The sequence below is a fragment of the Cataglyphis hispanica genome, chromosome 16 (assembly GCF_021464435.1).
Source record: "Cataglyphis hispanica isolate Lineage 1 chromosome 16, ULB_Chis1_1.0, whole genome shotgun sequence".
Classification (NCBI taxonomy): domain Eukaryota; kingdom Metazoa; phylum Arthropoda; class Insecta; order Hymenoptera; family Formicidae; genus Cataglyphis; species Cataglyphis hispanica.
The window spans coordinates 4,255,394-4,271,305 of NC_065969.1; the positions used below are offsets into that span (position 1 = coordinate 4,255,394).

The window sequence follows — 15,912 nt, forward strand, 5'->3', positions numbered from 1 at the left end:
TAAAAATTAAAAAAAAAACTGCTAACAAGGTAATATTACTCAATACACACACACACAATACAAATTATTTGTGTTATAAAATGTAAATACATTACATATTGCGCATTACTACATATTACATAATTACAAAATCGGAAAAGTGACATCATTGGGTGTAAATGACGTCGGGTGTACATAAGCAGAGCACGTCATCAATCCAGATCAGCTCTGATCAGCTGTTCATCCCCGGTCGACGTTTGCTCTTTGCTCATTCGCAACGCGGGTTGTTTTCCCATGTCTGGATGGGACAGGACGGAGTTGATGACCGGGAGTTAAGTATATGTGAAACTGTTATTAAATCAGAGCGAAGTGAAGATCGCTTAAATCAATGACAACGTATTATCACGACTCTTGGCACAAAATTTTGTAAACCGATAATCCAAATAAGAGTCATCACGTATAGCGTGGATTTGTATTTAATTTCAGTCACTTAACTCTCCGTTGTCGCGGCATGAGATATTAAAGTATTAAAACGCGCGTTATTCGCGAACAATATCAATTAAGGGAAAAGAATGGGGCAGACGCTCAGCGAGCCGGTCACGAAGAAAAAGTCGGCTTGCTGTCGGGATAGCAACTATCGTGTCGGTAGCTCCTGCATGCAAGGATGGCGTATCAAAATGGAAGATTCACATGTACACATACTCTCCTTACCAGGTGACCCGGGCACCGCGTTTTTCGCCGTCTACGACGGGCATGGAGGTATTTAAGCGCACATCTAAGTACAGAATAAACAGATTTATCGCGCAACAGAATTAAAGAAATTTTTTTCAAGTAATCGCCATATATATACATAAAAACTGATCTTTACATAAAAATATTTGTATACTTTTATAGGTGCAACCATGGCGCAGCATGCTGGAAAACATCTTCACGAATATATAATTAAAAGAAGCGAGTATAAAGCGGGCGATATTGTGGAAGGTATACAGCAAGGCTTTCTGGAATTAGACAAAGCGATGCAGAATAACGCGACTCTCAGGGATGAACATGCTGGGACCACTGTCATTGCACTACTTATCAAGGATAACATTTTGTACAGCGTAAGTCATTCGTTATTTTGGAGGCGATATCTTCGTACATTCGAATACCTGACTTGAATGAAAAAGCTTTCTAGGCTAATGCGGGTGACAGCAGAGCAGTAGCGTGTATCAATGGTAGAACGGTGCCACTTAGTCGAGATCATAAACCCACATTGAAGGATGAGCGCAAGCGAATCGAAGCTGCGGGTGGTTTCGTCGAGTATAAAAGGGTGAACGGTAATCTGGCATTGTCTCGCGCACTCGGGGATTTCATATTTAAGCGAAACGATCATAAATCACCACAGGAGCAGATCGTGACTGGTAATAATAGGACATCGATGTTATAAATTGCTAGAGAAGCTATGATGCAACTTTTAATATATATTCGCGCATATTTTATGTTAACAACTTACAAACTTTCCTCACAGCTTTTCCCGAAGTACAACAATTTCCTATAAACGAGGAATGGGAGTTCGTTGTTCTGGCGTGCGATGGTATCTGGGACGTGATGACCAGCGAAGAGGTTGTTAGATTCGTGAGAACGCGGCTAGCTCAGACGAAACTCGGCGACGCAGAGCTGCATCGCAACGTTACGATACGTCCTGAGGAGATCTGCGAAGAACTTCTCAATTGTTGCTTGGCACCGGACGCTCTTATGGGTACCGGTTGTGATAATATGACAGTGATACTCGTGTGCTTTCTCCACGGCAAACCATGTTCGCAATTGGTTTTGCGTTGTCAGGACTTTCCGCAGAGTATAGATCTATGACTATTTTAGATTTTAATGAGAAAGATGTTTTACCTAAATTATTGTTATATACTTTACTTTCGTCGGTGTACCTTTACTTTTGATATAGTGATATTTGTTATGCAATGTATTACACAATACTTTGGCTCTGTTGATAAAGATGAGCGGACGTATATTTATAAAATACATTTCGCATTTATATTTTTGCTTTCGAACCTGTGTAACTCTCACATTGCGCATTGGTTTTTAATCGTTTTAAGAATACCCGCGTGCGCAATACATCTGTAGAATAAGTTACACAAAAGCTCAATTATAAGCTTTTATTTACAGTTCTGAACAATGGACAAGACTGGGTCCGTATAGCAAGTATTGTAACAATTTTCGTGAGACGCAAAAAGATTTCACTTAAAGTCCATAACGATCTTGTATAGAAGAAACCGCTGCGTTTGCGAGCGAGCTGAGTCTTCCGGCGACTTTATTTACACCTTGACGAACGCTCTCTCGGACATCGTCGAGATCTACGACACCGGCTCTCCCCGCGGTCAAACGCATAGATAACGAAGAGGTGGGCGAAGTCGGCATCGAATTTTCAGTACCGAAATAATCAGCCGATGAAATGCTGGACGAACCTTCGAAGCGACGTAAATTATTCTTACGTTCCCACTAAAAATTTAAAAGATACCTTTAAAACATACACAAACATACACTGCAAAATTATTAAAAAGAAGCGCTATATTCTAGAGTCAGTAAAACAATTTTACAAGAAACACATTGAAATATAGTTTACACTCACCACATTGTCGGAAGTACTGTCTTGAAAGTATTGGTCCGAGCTAATAGCTTTGGCGCTACCAAACTTTTTTTGAGCTTCTCCCTCGATGATAGACGAAGGCTTCACATCGCTCTTGACGTTTGCAATACGGTTCATAGGGGCTAATCGTTTAGGCGGTTCCGGTTCTGCCACGACCACAACCTCATCACCGCGTGAAGATGGTTTATTGTTAGCATAAACTGAGTAAAACTCGTCTAAAGTAAAAAAAAGATCCGTCTCTGCTGATAGCACTTCCGGCGTTGAAGTTATGGTTTTAGACTCTTGCGTTATTGTCTTCATGTCGCCAAGTGCAGAATGACTCGCGCCACTAACAAGAAAGAAAGGATTTTTGTATATAGATAAAGTCACGCGTTAAATAAATTTTGCAGGATGAGAAAGCGCATAATTAATACCTTCGTGCATTAAATCCCATTCCAAGCCGTTCTGCTTGCGTAGCTTTTGATGGATCAAACTGCTTAGCTCTTTCTTCCACTTTCTTGGCTTGTTGAGTCAAATTTTGTTCGTACCGCTGGGCTAAACGCGTGGCGAGCTCCTCCTGTTCTTCTTTTGTCACTTCCTTGTCCTTCTCTTGCGCTTGTTTACGTGCCTCTGCAACACTCTTCTCCAATTCGTCAAAATTGGTCTTGACTCTTTGAGCTCCTAAGCTCCCAGCTTTCTTTCCCAACTATAATTAAGTTAAAAAAAATGGTAATAATTGTGATTTATCATATATTATTGTTTCACCATAAATGCAAAAACTTACCCCACCAGGACGTTTGGATTGCGCAGTCCTGCAGCCTATAGTAGATTTCCTTGCAGTTTGTACATTTGAGGCAGGATCGAAAAGATTAACGGAAGGTCCTAAGGAATTGGAAACGACTTCTGATGCATTTTTTTCTGTACTATCAATGTTTGGCACAGTATTAGATGTGAGGAATGCCTTTTCTTCTGTTGAAATTACTGTTTTGTTTTCGTATAAATCTAAATTTTCATGCTGCTTAAAGAAATCTGATTCATTTGTTTCTTCTGATACTATCTCTGTACTTTCCTCTAAATGCAGCTGTAAAAAGAATTATAATATTTAAATATAGGATATTCCTGAAATATTTGACCAAACATTATCATTAATACAATATAATAACAGTACACAATATAATAACAGTATACTGGCATCATTACTGTTTTCGTTATTTAAGGTCTACTTATATTTGGTTTACATTCCTTTATCTGAATAAATTAAATAAATATTTATAAATATTTAACAAATTATTCAGATAATGGAATGTTTTTTTTTATTAATTTACAATCAGTTTATCACTTGAGTAATATATTTGCATATTTATGTTTTCTTTTTCATGATTAGTAAAATTCTCTAGTAAAATGTGGCCAAATATTTTAGATATAGTTTGTATTATTAAAGATTATTAAAGATTAATTTATTCTAAGATTATTAAATACAAGCAATCAAAAAGAATAACTATATATTATCATATTGAAACGCATTGTATTAAAAATGTGTATATATATATATATATATATTAGGTAAGCGCTTCACAGTGAATCTATTGTAATTATATAAGAATGAAAACATTTGTGTAAACATGAAAGTTACACACATTTTGTGAATTATCTACATTGATCGTGCACTGACATTGAATGTATGAAAAAAATTACATATATATGTATGTCTACGACAAGTGAAAAGCAATTTTTAGGACAATGTTATAAGCAGATGTTAGTAAAATTCTGAAAAATAAAAAAAACATGAATTTAAGGAACATTTACTTAGCTCACCATTGTTTTATTTTTTGGTGTAGAAAAGGAAACCTATAATTATCATATTTATAGTTACACCGGATCTCTAATGTCTTTAATCTCTATAAATATATAACTAATATTAAATGTATCTATGCATAAGTTTGTACCTTTGTGCCATAACGACGCATTGCTTGGGCAGATGCTTGGCTTAATTTTTCCCTGTATAGCATAGCTGCGCGTGAATTATATTTCTGCTGAGCATCAGTTGTAGTACAATTGTGTTGTACAAAGAATTTTTTCTAAAAGTTAGCAATATAGAAAATAGAGATAAAACATATGTTGATTGAATTACAAATTATAATTTAAAAAAAAAAATGGATATTACAAGCTATGGAAACTAACAGCATTGGCATTACCACCCAGCTGCATATTTCTGAGATGCAACCATGTCCAATTTGTGTCAAGTTGCGTAGATTTGACAAAGGTAAGATGCACTCCCAGACTGCGATGTACTGCCGAACAATCGATGCACAAGAAGACTCCATACGTCACACTGGACCATGCTGGATTCTTCGCATTACAATCAAAACATGTCTGAAAGAATGGAAAGTTGGCACATATTTTGAAATTGCTAAAACATCAAACAATCATTGATGAAAACGTGTTTGTATATAGTGAATGTTTTCACGGAATATTCATATATAAATGATCCGCGAAATGTAATACAACTGTTCTGCAGAGCGGATATCATCGCTTTCATATGTGTGTGTTACATGATTAGGAGAGGAATTCTCGAGAGAAATCGCAAGCGTATTGTTCAGTCCCATTATTTCCCATATGTTTACTGTCGATTCAAATCAGGGACAAACCTTGTTGGTTGGAATGGCCCGAAGTCTCTTGAAAATTTCTTCGATATCTGCTTTACTGGGCGCATCTGCCATTTTTGACGTGTTGTCAACGTTCGTCACGATAAAATTCTGGAATGCGTGGCGAAAGCTGATTGCTCGGCACTAAAGTCACTCGAGCGAGTCGCTCGACGATGTGATTCTTCACGGAAAAAAGGAGGGAACACAGGAAGTATAATGAATGCAATAAAAAGCATACGAGGAAAGTGCAATATATATCACCAATAGCGCTACACGAACATATATTTACAGGGACAGGAATTTGTGACGTTACATGAAATTGCATATCCTATTTTATCGACCTTAAACGCTCTATTTTAACGACCGCACCAATATACGTTCTATCTTACCGACTTACCTGAAAATATCTTCTAGATCATCTAGATCTAGGTCAAGGTCAAAGATTGGTCTCCCTTCCGAGATATATATATAGCACAAAATTGCAGGATCCAAAAAAGCGCAAGATTCGACCTTTTATTTTGGTTTTAAGGTGATAAATTATATAAATATATACACATGTCATGGATGAACAAAATGATACTGTAATTTTTTATTTCTTATAATACTTCAATATCTTTTTTTATCTACGGATCCATCCGTGGATCGTTGTCCCGTATTCGGCGAATCGCTCACATTCACTTCCTCTTCCTCCATTTCCATACTGTTCAATCTGAAAATATTCAAATATTTTATCACTGTATTCTATGAAAAATGTGTATATGTGCCATAAAAAAAAAAAACTCACTCATCTTGCTCAAGACTGTAGAGCATTTGAAAGCCGGCGTCCAAGCTAGACGGAAATCCCTTTTCAGGATCAAGTAATTGTAACGTTGGAACTTCTCGGTACACATTGCCAAACTCATCTAGTTCCTCGAATTGTAGCTTGCTAGTTGCCTCATCTAGGACCATCCTGAAAAACGTTTATAAATGTTATTTTGATGTAAGCAGCATTTAAACTATTTAAAAAATTATCTAGGATTCAACATGTGTTTCAGTACTCAGTACTGAAAGTATTAAGTTCAAGTTACTTCTGTCTTTCTATTGTTTCCTCGACTTGCTTCCTTATATTATCTTCAAATTTGATAATGTATTCCTGATAATAATCATGCAATGCTGTTACTCCTCCTATACCTGTCTCAAGCAGCACTCTCTCCACAGCATCCTAGAAAATACAAAAGTTTATATAAAAATAGCTAAAACATTTAAAAAATTATGTTTTTTTTTATTTTACAGGAAAACCATGATCCTTCTGCTCAGTCGCTACTTTTAATAAAAGGGTCATTCGTCTCAGAAAGTGATCTGCGACATCGGTGAGTGTTTCTATAGCAATATCCGACGAGTGTTCGAATCCAATATGAGCCAATAAAACAGTCACAGCGTATCTCAATAAATTCCGCGCAGTTTGTGGCATTAAATGATGTACAGTGGAGTAATCTTCAAGTGTATTTCTGGAATGATGCAATTAATAATTATACAATTATAACAACAATTTAAACTGAGACTACAATAATTACCCCTTTGGCTGATGAGGTAGAAAATGAAATAAATTTTTTAAATGTACTTTTTCTTTTGAATCCTGTGACCCTACCACAGTCATATTTCCAAGCATAGTTCCTTCATCCTACAAAAAGAAAATAATTATTGTTACTTTTAAGCAAGTAGCATATCATTTTGATAAATTATTTTGATAAATATTTTAATCAAAAAATTTATTTCAATTTTGTACCATTGTTCGTAATTGTTGATGAAAATTTATGGTGTTTAATATATGTAAATTTCCCATTGGTAATCTATAATGAACATTAATAGTTTTCAATATTAGTTTAACTTATTTTGATACATCGATGTTGTATAAACATCATACTCACTGTAGATATTCAGGTTGCTTGTCAATACAGTAGTCACAATCGGTGCTGTTTGAATCATCCATAGCTTGTCGCCAGACATTTTCTATTAAATCTGGTGTTATTATTTCTTGCTTGAGCATCTCCCGCGATGGTAACTCTCCCCACAAACCACCTAAGTTTTTGCTAGACTTCATCGTTGCTTGAAAAATATATAGAAAAGTATTCATTTAGCGATCATTCATACTAATGACATTATATATTATCAATGAATTGATAAATTAATATAAAAATAGCTACTTCAATTTCCTCGTACTTAATTATTAATATAACTTAAATTTAAATAAATTCAATATGCATGTATCAATGTTAAAAAATTTGTAGCAGCCTAGTAATTAACTTAATTACTGAAACAGATATTTAATAATTTATTACATATATGCGCTGATTAAATCACTATGAGAATATTTTTGATTCATAAAAGAGCAAAAAATGGATTTGGAAAAAACATTTCTGTCAGCAGAGTTTTTTTTATTCGAAATCGTATTTAATGACAATTGGATGACATCCATTGGAAATTCCCGCCCGTCTATAACGGACGGTCACGTGGCATCGCGTCAGCAAAACGTAGTCTTTCGTATCATCAAAAACACACGATACACCTTGGGATTTTTCCAAATCCAGTCAGCGATTCCTCCATCTTACCGGATGAGCGAGCGTGTCGCGTAAGGTTCTTCCCCAAATAGTATAATCCTCCCGCGTCAAGCGATCGCGCGACGATTTCACGTTTCGTTAACAAGCATGTTGTACTCGCGCGATGATTCTCAATACTAGCTAGGTTAAAATCGTTTATGTATATATATGTCACGGTGCGGCGCCATGTTCGGACAGTACAGATTCGCCGAGCAATCGCGGGAGACTCGCGACTCCTCGATATATTTGAAATTTCAACGCGAACGGGAGAAGAGAAAGAGCACGCGTGACGTGTGAAACGAGATAAACGTGCTAAAACGCGTGTGTTAAACAAAACGCGTCTAATCGCGCGGACCTGCCAAACGTGAGAACATCAAGAGTCTTTTCACTCGCTCGTCTCGAGAATCTTTTGTGATAATATGTGTATTATTCTCGTATGCAGCGCATATCCATTTGTGCTATTGTGCGCATAAAGATAATAATCAGTAGAGATTAGGGAAACAATAAAAGTCAGTCTATCAGTCTGTGACGCGATTGTCGAGTGTGGTTTGATCTTTGCAGGAGAGTCTTGATTATCTGACGGAACGATGGAATCAGCGGCGGTGTCAGTCCTTACACGTGCGGTGGAGATGGATACAAAGGAACAATTCACAATGGCATTGGTATTGTATCAAGAAGGCGTACAGATACTCCTCGACGCTGTAAAAGGTATGGTGTATAAAGTATACGATTTTTTAATGCTTCTTTCTTTTCCTCTCTCTTTCGCACAAAATTTCTGTCACATTAAAAATGCTATACTAGCTTTATCACTATCCTTCGTCAAGAAGCTCAAGAATCAATAATAAAACGATGCAGAGACAAAGGAAGCCTATAAGGTGGAGTATCTCACGATCAAGGCCAAGGAGTATTTGGACAGAGCCGAAAAGGTGAAAAAACTAATTACTGCGAGGAAATCGGCCGGTATATACAGGGAATTAATTAAGATTGAAAATGGATCCACGGGGCACGGCTACGCGAGTGTTTTTAGCAGATTCTTGAATGGTACTGTTACATATATCAACATCGAGGATCCATATATACGAACCTTTCACCAGGTATATATGTATTTTGTACATCTCATTTCGTTCGTATTGTAGATTGTTATAAGATATTTTACAAGGTTTAAAAACTTTACAAATATATAGTTTTTGCTACTGTATATAAAAAATGTTTATAAAATATATATAATTCACAGTTTTACAAAATTTTTTCAAAATAAACAATGATTTTAATAATATAAATTATATTTATGTCATTTAAACTTTAATTAGAAGTTTCCTTAAAAGGAATTATTCAGATGGTCCAATGATGGTCCAATGAAAGAACAAAAATTTTATAAATAGGATGCCAAAAATGCATACCTAATAAGATGAATATAATTATTTTATTATTATTATTATTTTCAGCCTGCAAAGTTTTTCATTCTTTTTAACATCCTATAGATTTACTTAAGAAATTATTGTACTAATTGCAGTATTTTATCTACAGTGTCAAAATCTAGTTAGACTATGTGAACTAGCTGTTCAAAAATGCTGCGCATTGACCAGAATATCCCTGCTTACAACTTACGAATCGGAGGAATCTAATCAAATTAATCAAATTACTAGATTAGCTGAATTAAAGGAAAGTTTAGCATCTCACAAGATCTCCTTTGATTTCTCTTTTTCTGAAACGTTGCATGACAGACAAATTACGTAAGGCTGACAACATAAATGTTATAACGAAAACTCTATATTTTTTTATAGATAATCCATTTGTTTTACAGATTAAGTAATGGATGGGTGGTAAAAATCGGGCGTGGATTAGATTATTTTAAAGCACCAGAGGGCAAATTCGTTCTTGGTTCATGTGATCTAGAATTAAGACCATGCTTGGAGACTACCATAGACATTTTTCACAAGACTCAACTTCAAAATGAGACAAGATAGTAGAGCATAACATCGATTGACAATAAAAATATGGTTAATATTTTTTATACAGTTTTCATTAAATATTTCATATTTGTATATACATATATTATGGCACATTTATCATATAGCAGTGATAAGGCATCCATATTTTTATAATGTATATTCTCATTCTTGCGATATAGGATGCATAAAATAAAATATATTTGTACATATTTAACAAAAATACTTGGTTCCTGCATATTATTTCTTATAATAAAATATAAAATATAATTACATAGAGATCGTGATTATAAAATATGTAAAACATGTATATATACAGATTTTTTTATCGTATGCTATATTTCACAATTATTCAGAATTCTATGAACCTGTCCATCATGATAGATTTTCCTTTTTCCAGACCTTTTTCCTCAGTCCAGCATGCTGTGATCCTTTGCTTTTGCAATTCTGATTTGCTGTGCGGCTTTCTTGCACGCTCGTCTCAACGACCTGGTGTATTTTAAGAAACCTGTTCCGACCTGCATCTCTTCCTCTTCTGCTGGAATATTGTTGAGTCTACATGGTCCTGTCATACAATCTCCTCCACCGACTGCGATCACTTGCCTCGCAATTTCCGGTTCTACGCAGAGCCTAGTCAGAGCGGCCGCCGCTGTGATCTCCAGCTTTTGATAAGCATCCTCCAGACCCGGTGGTCTCATACGAAGAAAGGAGACCAGTGCCACGGAGGCTCGCGCTCCAACCAGATGCGATCGACCTTCTGGAATGCGCGCCAATTCGCCAATCAGTGCGGCGACTTGTTCCATTAAACAGACGTTATTGCCGACAGATTTCTTCACACTTCGCAAGAGTTTTCTCACACTGTCCTGCTGCAGTATAATCTCGGCACATAGCCTTGATTTGGACAAGTGATTCAACGCCGCGGCCGCCAGCAGCAATGTTTGAACGCAATCGGTGTTCTCGATTAGTCGGTTCAACGCCGGAATTAAAGAATTCGCGAAAGGCTCAAGACACGGCAGACCCCGCGCGTCGGTCCATGGTGCCGTGATCTGTGCTATTAAAGCGGTAGCTTCAGTCTTTTCTCTTTCGGAGGAGGATTCTATGTTCAGGAGATCACTCAGAATCTCGGGACCGCCGTCTCGAGCAAAGTACTCGATCGCTGTCGCGGAATTACATATGCTGGCTAGAACGCGTAACGTGATAGCGACGAAATCGTTTGAAGGCATTCGACCGGCATCGATAAGACATGTTAGGAGAACCCTTATACCGGAACATCGGGCTATGCTGTTTTCTGCGCGAGAATTCGATGATCCTAAAGCCGAGAGCGCCGCTAGAGCTCCTCTAGCCACGCTATCATCTTGCCGTGGAATTTCTTCGAGACTGCGGACTATTTTCTATGAAAATTATATTTACGATTATTGACAATTAATTCACGATTACCATTTCGATGAATGTAAGCCACAAAAATATAAAATGACCAACCTCGATGTAGAAGTCTAAACGCGTGTCGATCGTACCGTCGACGTACGTTTTCATACTGTGCAACTGCGCGAGTATGCTCCTCAGACTACCCTGCTGAATCCTACGAGGAGGAGGTGCCCCTAACTGGGAGAGGATTGAGAAAGCGGCCTCCTCTATATTGCGAAGTAGTTCCATTTCAGACTTGCCGCCTTCTAACCGTGATATCTTCCTGATAATAATTAACGTAAGAAAATTGATTATTAATTACATTTATGCAACGATCTTTTTATCCTTACAGTATAATATAAACGATTTTATTTCTGATTTTCTTATAGTGCATCTGATTTTATATCCGTGAATCGAACTCACTCGAAGATGCTCCGATAATGTTGCTCGAAATGTTTTGCGCTAATTAGGAGCTTGCTCGCAGCGGCAGCCGCAGAGGATAACATCTTGAGATCTTGTGCTTGAATCCCGCCAGAAAACGCTATCCTGCTTCGCGGTAGATTTTTGCTCTGCAATGTGCTGCTACATTCATTCTCGGTCTCCATAGCGAGATTGGTCAACCACGCTCTCATGGACGACGATTGACGATAATTTCTAGAATTCAATACTTCCTTGCCGGCAGCGATTGCGTCCGCTGCGGTGTCTGTGCTAAACGTTCGGGATTTTGTTATTGAAGACAGCTGAATGCTATCCTCTGGTGGTTCGGATGCATAGAGAAAATCTCCCAGACATTCATCATCTAATGAAACAGATACCTTTGACGCATCACTTCGTTCCTTTTTGATCCTGGAAAAGAAAAGGAATATATAAGAATTTCGGTAAGTTTTTGTAAAAAGAAATATATTATATATATTAAATATAGATATTATTTTTAAAATATTATTTAAAAAAGATTCTTCTTTCAAATATCCGTTTTGTCGATCTTAAAAATTACGCTACCTTGAACGAGCCATAGCGATTCGAAGTAGATTTCGCCTCAATCATCATGGCACAGTTGTCATCATTCTACTACTCTCGCGAAACTCTCGCATCACGAAGCAATATACTCGAAATCTATTACCGATCGCTTTTTTTCCGGAAACGATAGCCGGAGACGATTTAATGGAATGAGCTGACTAATCGTCTCGAGCTCTCCTCGAGAGCGCGACTGCACGCGATGACTAATGTCGCGTTGTTGTATTATAACGCGTCCATCTGTGCACCGTGTTATAAAGCTGAATTCCTCGTAGATTTGCTGTCGCGCGCCGTCGAAGGAGCCGCACGGTCGACTTCGACCTCACCGGTTACCCGAGCCAGCCTCTCGCGCATTCATTCATTTACGTATTCTTCTCGCGCGGCACGTTGTTGCGTTGAGTCACGTACGGCATGAGTGGAACACGGTGACTAACGGAAAAATGCGTCTGCACGAGGGTATATGGTGGTTGGTTCAGATTCTGATTTCGTAACGCGGACTCAACACCCGGCCGAAACAGAAATCAAAACTTTATGTTTTTGCGCTATATGTAATTCGACAGAACTTTATTTTATCTTTTATGAGAGACGCACAGGATGCAGGATGCGTGTGTAAAATTATAAATAAATTTTTACCTTGATTATAGAGATGAATTATAGAGATAAACGCAGACTTGATATAGAAAACGTTTTTCATAAATCCAATCCGAGAATCAAATACTTTCTTTCTCTATTATTCTCGTTCGGTTTCGCAGTTTGTTATACTTGGGATAGTAAATTCAATCATGTGTGTGCATATATGTTTCCGGCACGATTTACATGATTGCGTTATTAGCATAGCTGGTACGATCGCCAGCTTTTTAATCAAGTCGCGACAGCGGATACGTGATCTAATAAATAATTCTTGTGTCCGGAGGCAAGAGGGAAGCCGAGACTGCGGCGTATATTTCATACATTCATCAACATCGAGAGACGTACAGCGAGATTTGAAAACATATATCTCTCGTTACACCTTTAAAGATTGGATATTTGTGCTCACAAGAGAGAAGACGCGATGCGCATAGAATGGCCCGACGATAAGCCGAAACACCTTTACGATTCAAGGACTGATAATCATCTGATACTCTCGAGTCTCTGACGCATTGCTTGGATATTATGATCGGTGAGAAGAAGAGGAAACGATTCTCAAGATATGTGTCATCGCTTACGCGACACCATTCGTGCGTGTTACACATACATATATATATATTTTTTTTATTATTAGAAAGGAACGAGCGCGACAAGATAATCGACGTGCATCGAGATTGGTTCATTTCTTTAATCTTATCGCCATGTTTCCCAAAGAAATGGTTTTTCCTCGACTTTATTGCGAGGCGTGACACAATTTCGAAGGTAAACATTACCGCAATCCAGTAATATCGATAGCGCAGTTTTTTCCGTGGAATTCCAAACACGCGCTGATTCAGGATCAATTGTTCTTACACGTTGTCCGATTCGACAAAGAAAGAATGATGAAACGAAACGAGGTGAGATTCATTAAATACCTATGATTCACGCGATGGGCTTTCGTTCGCTATTTTAAATTTTTATCAATGTGGAACTTTAATATCTTTCTTTTCTATTCGCAATTAGATAATATTATATTGTATTCGCTCACCTTTCTTCCCGCGATAGACTTCTCGCGGATTGCTTGAAACGATCCTTCGCTAATATCCTGGAGTGCTTCGGCGTGGACGTGTGTTTTGGCATTGAGGGAGATCCCTCCTCTAGCCACGACGAGGCAATCTCCCTCGATTGCATCTTTCTCTGTCGCCTCGTTCTTCTTTTTCTCAATTTCCGCCGTGGAGTTATGTTTTCATATGTTTCCGAGCAGTCTGATCTTTCGGAATCGGAGAATCCAGAGTCTTGGCTTCTGAGATCTTGGCTCAAAGGACTACAGGATCTATTTCCAGTGACAGTTTTGCGCTCCTGTCCGTCCATTTCTGATATTCTAGAATATTAAAATATTTTACGTTTAACATATCATTCCTAAATCTTTATTTAATAAATATAATATAATGATTATAACACAATATATTATTAATGTGATATACTTCTCTCTATATTTTATCAGTATAATTTTTTTATTTTAGATTATTTATTTTTATACATTCTTTAAAAAATTAATATTTAATTTATATTTTTAAAATTACTAAATATATATATATATATATATATATATATATATATATATATATCTTTTTATTCTTAAACAGAGATTTATTTTTTGAATTATTGTTTTTTGTGAAAATTATTTGATGATAGATTTATTATTCTACATACCTGTGATGTACAATACTTTCTTCATGTGTCAACGAAATTTGAACGTCCTGTTTTGAACTCTCGTCACTCTTATTGCTGACACGTATCGCGGTAATATTCTCACCATCGATTGTATCGTTTTCCGATTTACTGTTGGAATCCTCTTCTTCGTTCTCCTTTTCACGGAGGCTTTCATTAAAAATGTGATGTAAAGGTTCGTTTTTTTCTATAAAACGATCGTTTTCCAGATCGCGCGATGCCATTTGCTCCCAAAACACTTTACTCTGATATCTCTTGAACGCGCTCATGTTTTCACTGTTGTACTTATTCGATGAATTATAAAGCACAATGAATCAAAATAAAGGAAAAGAGTGCAATCTTTTATTTTGCAAGCTCTTTATAATCTCTTTTCTTAAATCTTAAAAATTTATTTTATCACTTGCAGGACGCGCGCGTGTCACGGACAAACGAGGAGGTCCGATAAATGTTTGCGGGAAGTGATGCGACCCAGGGTGCAACGCTATGTTGCTCCAACGGGGTATTTTCACGACTCAGCGGAGCGAAACGACCCTCCCACGGCTGGTGGTCGCGTGGCTGCTTGGAGAACCGTATGTGGTGTCCGCCGCAACCCCCATACGCGTCTGCTGCTTAATGGTGAGTCTCGCATGCGACATGTATTCTTCTTTCTCTGTAGATCCTGATCTTGACGTAAAAGGCGTACAAACTTTGTTAAAGTTTTATTAAAAAACGGAATACGCAAGATCCTCTATTCAAATTTTACTCGTTCGAGATATGCGTGTTGTTATTTTCGATTTAATTAAATCGTAACTTAAATTATAAACACAAACAAAAGTCACGCCCGCATTGAAATTACTCGGGATTTTTCAGTCAGGTTGCGATTGAGATTCTCGCGAATACAAACACGTGTACGATTAGCGGCGCGATGATTGACCTAAGCGCGTTAATGTTCCACAATTGACTGACTCTCGGGCTCGACTTCCGACTTTCTTGTCGCGCGCAACTCGATCTCTCATGTGCTTCTCCCCGCCCCAAAAGCCAAGTCGTGTGAAAACGCAGCGGCGCTTCTCCTCCCCTTTTGTCGACTCCATGGGGGCAGCTTGCATGGTATTTCTCCCTTACACACACACGCGTGCATGTCTGTGCGTAACCGTTAAATCGTAACGAGGTGTGTACTCTCTTTTACGGGATGCGACATACATCGGAAGACCTTTAATTGAGTTTCGATAGTTTCATCCAAGTTTCGATATGCAAAATGATTAATTTATGTGTGAAGACAGTTTTTTGTCACAATTTTTTTGTGTAAACGATGGAATGATATTTGAAATATTTATATAATCATAATATTCAAATAGAAATTTCATAATGGAACTGGCGTTTTATTTCTTGATATAATGATTGCATTATAGCAT

General features: G+C 37.4%; 5 protein-coding genes across 12 annotated transcripts; 2 read left to right on the plus strand and 3 right to left on the minus strand.

Moving 5' to 3' along the window:
* The first annotated feature begins 68 nt into the window (after nucleotides 1-68).
* On the plus strand, nucleotides 69-1,994 carry LOC126855554 (probable protein phosphatase 2C T23F11.1). The gene is made up of 4 exons (XM_050603328.1): nucleotides 69-738; nucleotides 874-1,079; nucleotides 1,154-1,379; nucleotides 1,487-1,994. The coding sequence occupies exons 1-4, from the start codon at nucleotides 552-554 to the stop codon at nucleotides 1,825-1,827; spliced, it is 960 nt and encodes a 319-aa protein (XP_050459285.1). The 5' UTR covers nucleotides 69-551; the 3' UTR covers nucleotides 1,828-1,994.
* A 118-nt stretch (nucleotides 1,995-2,112) lies between these two features.
* Nucleotides 2,113-5,507, minus strand: LOC126855547 (ADP-ribosylation factor GTPase-activating protein 2). Of its 3 annotated transcripts, none has more exons than XM_050603317.1 (8): nucleotides 5,245-5,507; nucleotides 4,778-4,969; nucleotides 4,543-4,674; nucleotides 4,412-4,444; nucleotides 3,384-3,677; nucleotides 3,031-3,302; nucleotides 2,600-2,945; nucleotides 2,113-2,469 (listed from the first exon to the last, which is right to left on the minus strand). In XM_050603317.1, exons 1-8 carry the CDS (start codon nucleotides 5,314-5,316, stop codon nucleotides 2,212-2,214), a joined length of 1,599 nt encoding a protein of 532 aa, XP_050459274.1. In that variant the 5' UTR covers nucleotides 5,317-5,507; the 3' UTR covers nucleotides 2,113-2,211. The 3 variants fall into 3 exon arrangements, with proteins under 3 accessions (XP_050459274.1, XP_050459273.1, XP_050459276.1); XM_050603316.1 differs by having other exon boundaries at nucleotides 3,381-3,677; nucleotides 5,245-5,505; XM_050603319.1 differs by lacking the exon at nucleotides 4,412-4,444 and having other exon boundaries at nucleotides 3,381-3,677; nucleotides 5,245-5,503.
* Nucleotides 5,508-5,709: 202 nt separating this feature from the next.
* Nucleotides 5,710-10,281, plus strand: LOC126855555 (MIT domain-containing protein 1-like). 5 transcript variants are annotated; one of them, XM_050603332.1, is made up of 6 exons: nucleotides 5,710-5,770; nucleotides 6,514-6,590; nucleotides 8,381-8,525; nucleotides 8,673-8,911; nucleotides 9,345-9,550; nucleotides 9,622-9,831. In XM_050603332.1, the coding sequence occupies exons 3-6, from the start codon at nucleotides 8,405-8,407 to the stop codon at nucleotides 9,782-9,784; spliced, it is 729 nt and encodes a 242-aa protein (XP_050459289.1). In that variant the 5' UTR covers nucleotides 5,710-5,770; nucleotides 6,514-6,590; nucleotides 8,381-8,404; the 3' UTR covers nucleotides 9,785-9,831. The 5 variants fall into 5 exon arrangements, with proteins under 5 accessions (XP_050459289.1, XP_050459286.1, XP_050459291.1 ...); XM_050603329.1 differs by having other exon boundaries at nucleotides 5,731-5,770; nucleotides 6,514-6,596; nucleotides 8,382-8,525; XM_050603334.1 differs by lacking the exons at nucleotides 5,710-5,770; nucleotides 6,514-6,590 and adding an exon at nucleotides 7,747-7,849 and having other exon boundaries at nucleotides 8,379-8,525.
* Nucleotides 5,803-7,969, minus strand: LOC126855552 (STAGA complex 65 subunit gamma-like). Of its 2 annotated transcripts, none has more exons than XM_050603326.1 (8): nucleotides 7,830-7,969; nucleotides 7,149-7,326; nucleotides 7,007-7,070; nucleotides 6,795-6,901; nucleotides 6,512-6,728; nucleotides 6,309-6,442; nucleotides 6,026-6,190; nucleotides 5,803-5,950 (listed from the first exon to the last, which is right to left on the minus strand). In XM_050603326.1, the coding sequence occupies exons 2-8, from the start codon at nucleotides 7,319-7,321 to the stop codon at nucleotides 5,848-5,850; spliced, it is 963 nt and encodes a 320-aa protein (XP_050459283.1). In that variant the 5' UTR covers nucleotides 7,322-7,326; nucleotides 7,830-7,969; the 3' UTR covers nucleotides 5,803-5,847. The 2 variants fall into 2 exon arrangements, with proteins under 2 accessions (XP_050459283.1, XP_050459284.1); XM_050603327.1 differs by having other exon boundaries at nucleotides 7,787-7,922.
* LOC126855543 (protein inscuteable homolog) lies at nucleotides 9,823-14,928 on the minus strand. Its single transcript, XM_050603306.1, has 5 exons — nucleotides 14,504-14,928; nucleotides 13,839-14,171; nucleotides 11,594-12,016; nucleotides 11,246-11,453; nucleotides 9,823-11,157 (listed from the first exon to the last, which is right to left on the minus strand). The coding sequence occupies exons 1-5, from the start codon at nucleotides 14,788-14,790 to the stop codon at nucleotides 10,177-10,179; spliced, it is 2,232 nt and encodes a 743-aa protein (XP_050459263.1). The 5' UTR covers nucleotides 14,791-14,928; the 3' UTR covers nucleotides 9,823-10,176.
* Between the last annotated feature and the right edge of the window lie 984 nt (nucleotides 14,929-15,912).

Bases quoted from the DNA above. Each gene is read 5' to 3' on its own strand.
- LOC126855554 (XM_050603328.1), top strand. From the start codon at position 552: ATGGGGCAGACGCTCAGCGAGCCGGTCACGAAGAAAAAGTCGGCTTGC. The intron at 739-873 runs GTATTTAAGCGC...ATACTTTTATAG, and splicing joins CGTCTACGACGGGCATGGAG to GTGCAACCATGGCGCAGCAT. The intron at 1,380-1,486 runs GTAATAATAGGA...CTTTCCTCACAG, and splicing joins ACAGGAGCAGATCGTGACTG to CTTTTCCCGAAGTACAACAA.
- LOC126855547 (XM_050603316.1), bottom strand. From the start codon at position 5,316: ATGGCAGATGCGCCCAGTAAAGCAGATATCGAAGAAATTTTCAAGAGA. The intron at 3,678-4,411 runs GTGAGCTAAGTA...TTCTTTTTACAG, and splicing joins CACCAAAAAATAAAACAATG to CTGCATTTAGAGGAAAGTAC. The intron at 3,303-3,380 runs GTAAGTTTTTGC...ACTTAATTATAG, and splicing joins AATCCAAACGTCCTGGTGGG to TTGGGAAAGAAAGCTGGGAG.
- LOC126855552 (XM_050603326.1), bottom strand. From the start codon at position 7,321: ATGAAGTCTAGCAAAAACTTAGGTGGTTTGTGGGGAGAGTTACCATCG. The intron at 6,902-7,006 runs GTACAAAATTGA...TTCTTTTTGTAG, and splicing joins ATCAACAATTACGAACAATG to GATGAAGGAACTATGCTTGG. The intron at 5,951-6,025 runs GTGAGTTTTTTT...GAATATTTTCAG, and splicing joins TACAGTCTTGAGCAAGATGA to ATTGAACAGTATGGAAATGG.
- LOC126855555 (XM_050603332.1), top strand. From the start codon at position 8,405: ATGGAATCAGCGGCGGTGTCAGTCCTTACACGTGCGGTGGAGATGGAT. The intron at 8,526-8,672 runs GTATGGTGTATA...AAAACGATGCAG, and splicing joins ACTCCTCGACGCTGTAAAAG to AGACAAAGGAAGCCTATAAG. The intron at 9,551-9,621 runs GTAAGGCTGACA...TTTGTTTTACAG, and splicing joins TTGCATGACAGACAAATTAC to ATTAAGTAATGGATGGGTGG.
- LOC126855543 (XM_050603306.1), bottom strand. From the start codon at position 14,790: ATGAGCGCGTTCAAGAGATATCAGAGTAAAGTGTTTTGGGAGCAAATG. The intron at 12,017-13,838 runs GTGAGCGAATAC...TTTCTTTTCCAG, and splicing joins AGTCTATCGCGGGAAGAAAG to GATCAAAAAGGAACGAAGTG. The intron at 11,454-11,593 runs GTGAGTTCGATT...AATTATTATCAG, and splicing joins CATTATCGGAGCATCTTCGA to GAAGATATCACGGTTAGAAG.